General features: G+C 46.9%; 1 protein-coding gene across 1 annotated transcript; it reads left to right on the forward strand.

Moving 5' to 3' along the window:
- Nucleotides 1–213: 213 nt before the first annotated feature.
- Nucleotides 214–889, forward strand: MELLADRAFT_59972 (uncharacterized protein; the record flags this gene model as incomplete). The annotated part of the gene is made up of 2 exons (XM_007405523.1): nucleotides 214–778; nucleotides 831–889. 2 exons carry the CDS (start codon nucleotides 214–216, stop codon nucleotides 887–889), a joined length of 624 nt encoding a protein of 207 aa, XP_007405585.1.
- Nucleotides 890–1,006: the final 117 nt, after the last annotated feature.

Genomic DNA, 1,006 nt, shown 5'->3' on the forward strand with positions numbered 1-1,006 from the left:
GACACGCAGAAGTCACATGATTAAGTGATCGCAACTTAACTAGGGTTTCGCCCATTGATGGATTGTTAAAAATCCCGAGCGGGACTAAGAATAAGGCAAATTTGGAAATGATAACGTATACGTAAATCAATCATACGATTGAGAATCGATTTTGAACAAGACAATAACATCAGGTTCCATGATCCTTGTCTTCTATTTCACTGGTTCAACATCATGCCGCGGACACGCTCAGGTGCCCAAACTTCTCAACCTTCTCAACCGCTACACCCTATCTCCGAGAGCAAATCAAAGTCAAAAGCTAAAAAAAAACGATCACAACCGGACCTTTCACCTACGACTGACCAAATCATGCCGGATCCTGTCTCGAACGTTGGAAAGAAGCGTGGCACTAGATCTCGTGGCACTCGACCTGAAGGAACCACTACCTCAATCACTTCGCAAGGTGGAGCTCCACCAACTCCTGACGCCACCCAGACACAAGCAACCACCTTGACTCGAACTCGACATGCACCCCACTCTGACACGGACTCTGATTCACATCCTGTGGAAGATGTGTATCAACCAGACGACGATTCCTCAGACTCAAATTCTGACTCACACTCATCTACGGAGAACAACGCCCCACACCAGCCATCCAAGTCTCGAAAGTCAGCTCGGCAACGCCGCCACAAACGGGCTCGCATCGATGGAAACTCACAATCCATTCTGCTGGCTGACAATACTGAAGACCACCTAAATGATAATGACGATGCTGATTTTATAGCCCGGCTCGAGTGCAGTACTGGAGATAGTTCAACTCAACCCAATATCACATGCGATAACTCTCTTAGTCTATCCCATCAAAGATCTAATCCCGACAAACATCGTTCTCATATTCTTCCCACTTTAGATAATTACAAGACTCAGCTCAAAGAATGGCCTGGTTGGCGTATCGACGAAGCTCTAGAGGGTCAGGTGAAAGGCACTGCTGTACCTGAGAACATATTGACCGAGGCTAGGGCAATCA

Source organism: Melampsora larici-populina, assembly GCF_000204055.1.
Source record: "Melampsora larici-populina 98AG31 unplaced genomic scaffold MELLAscaffold_4, whole genome shotgun sequence".
Lineage (NCBI taxonomy): Eukaryota > Fungi > Basidiomycota > Pucciniomycetes > Pucciniales > Melampsoraceae > Melampsora > Melampsora laricis-populina.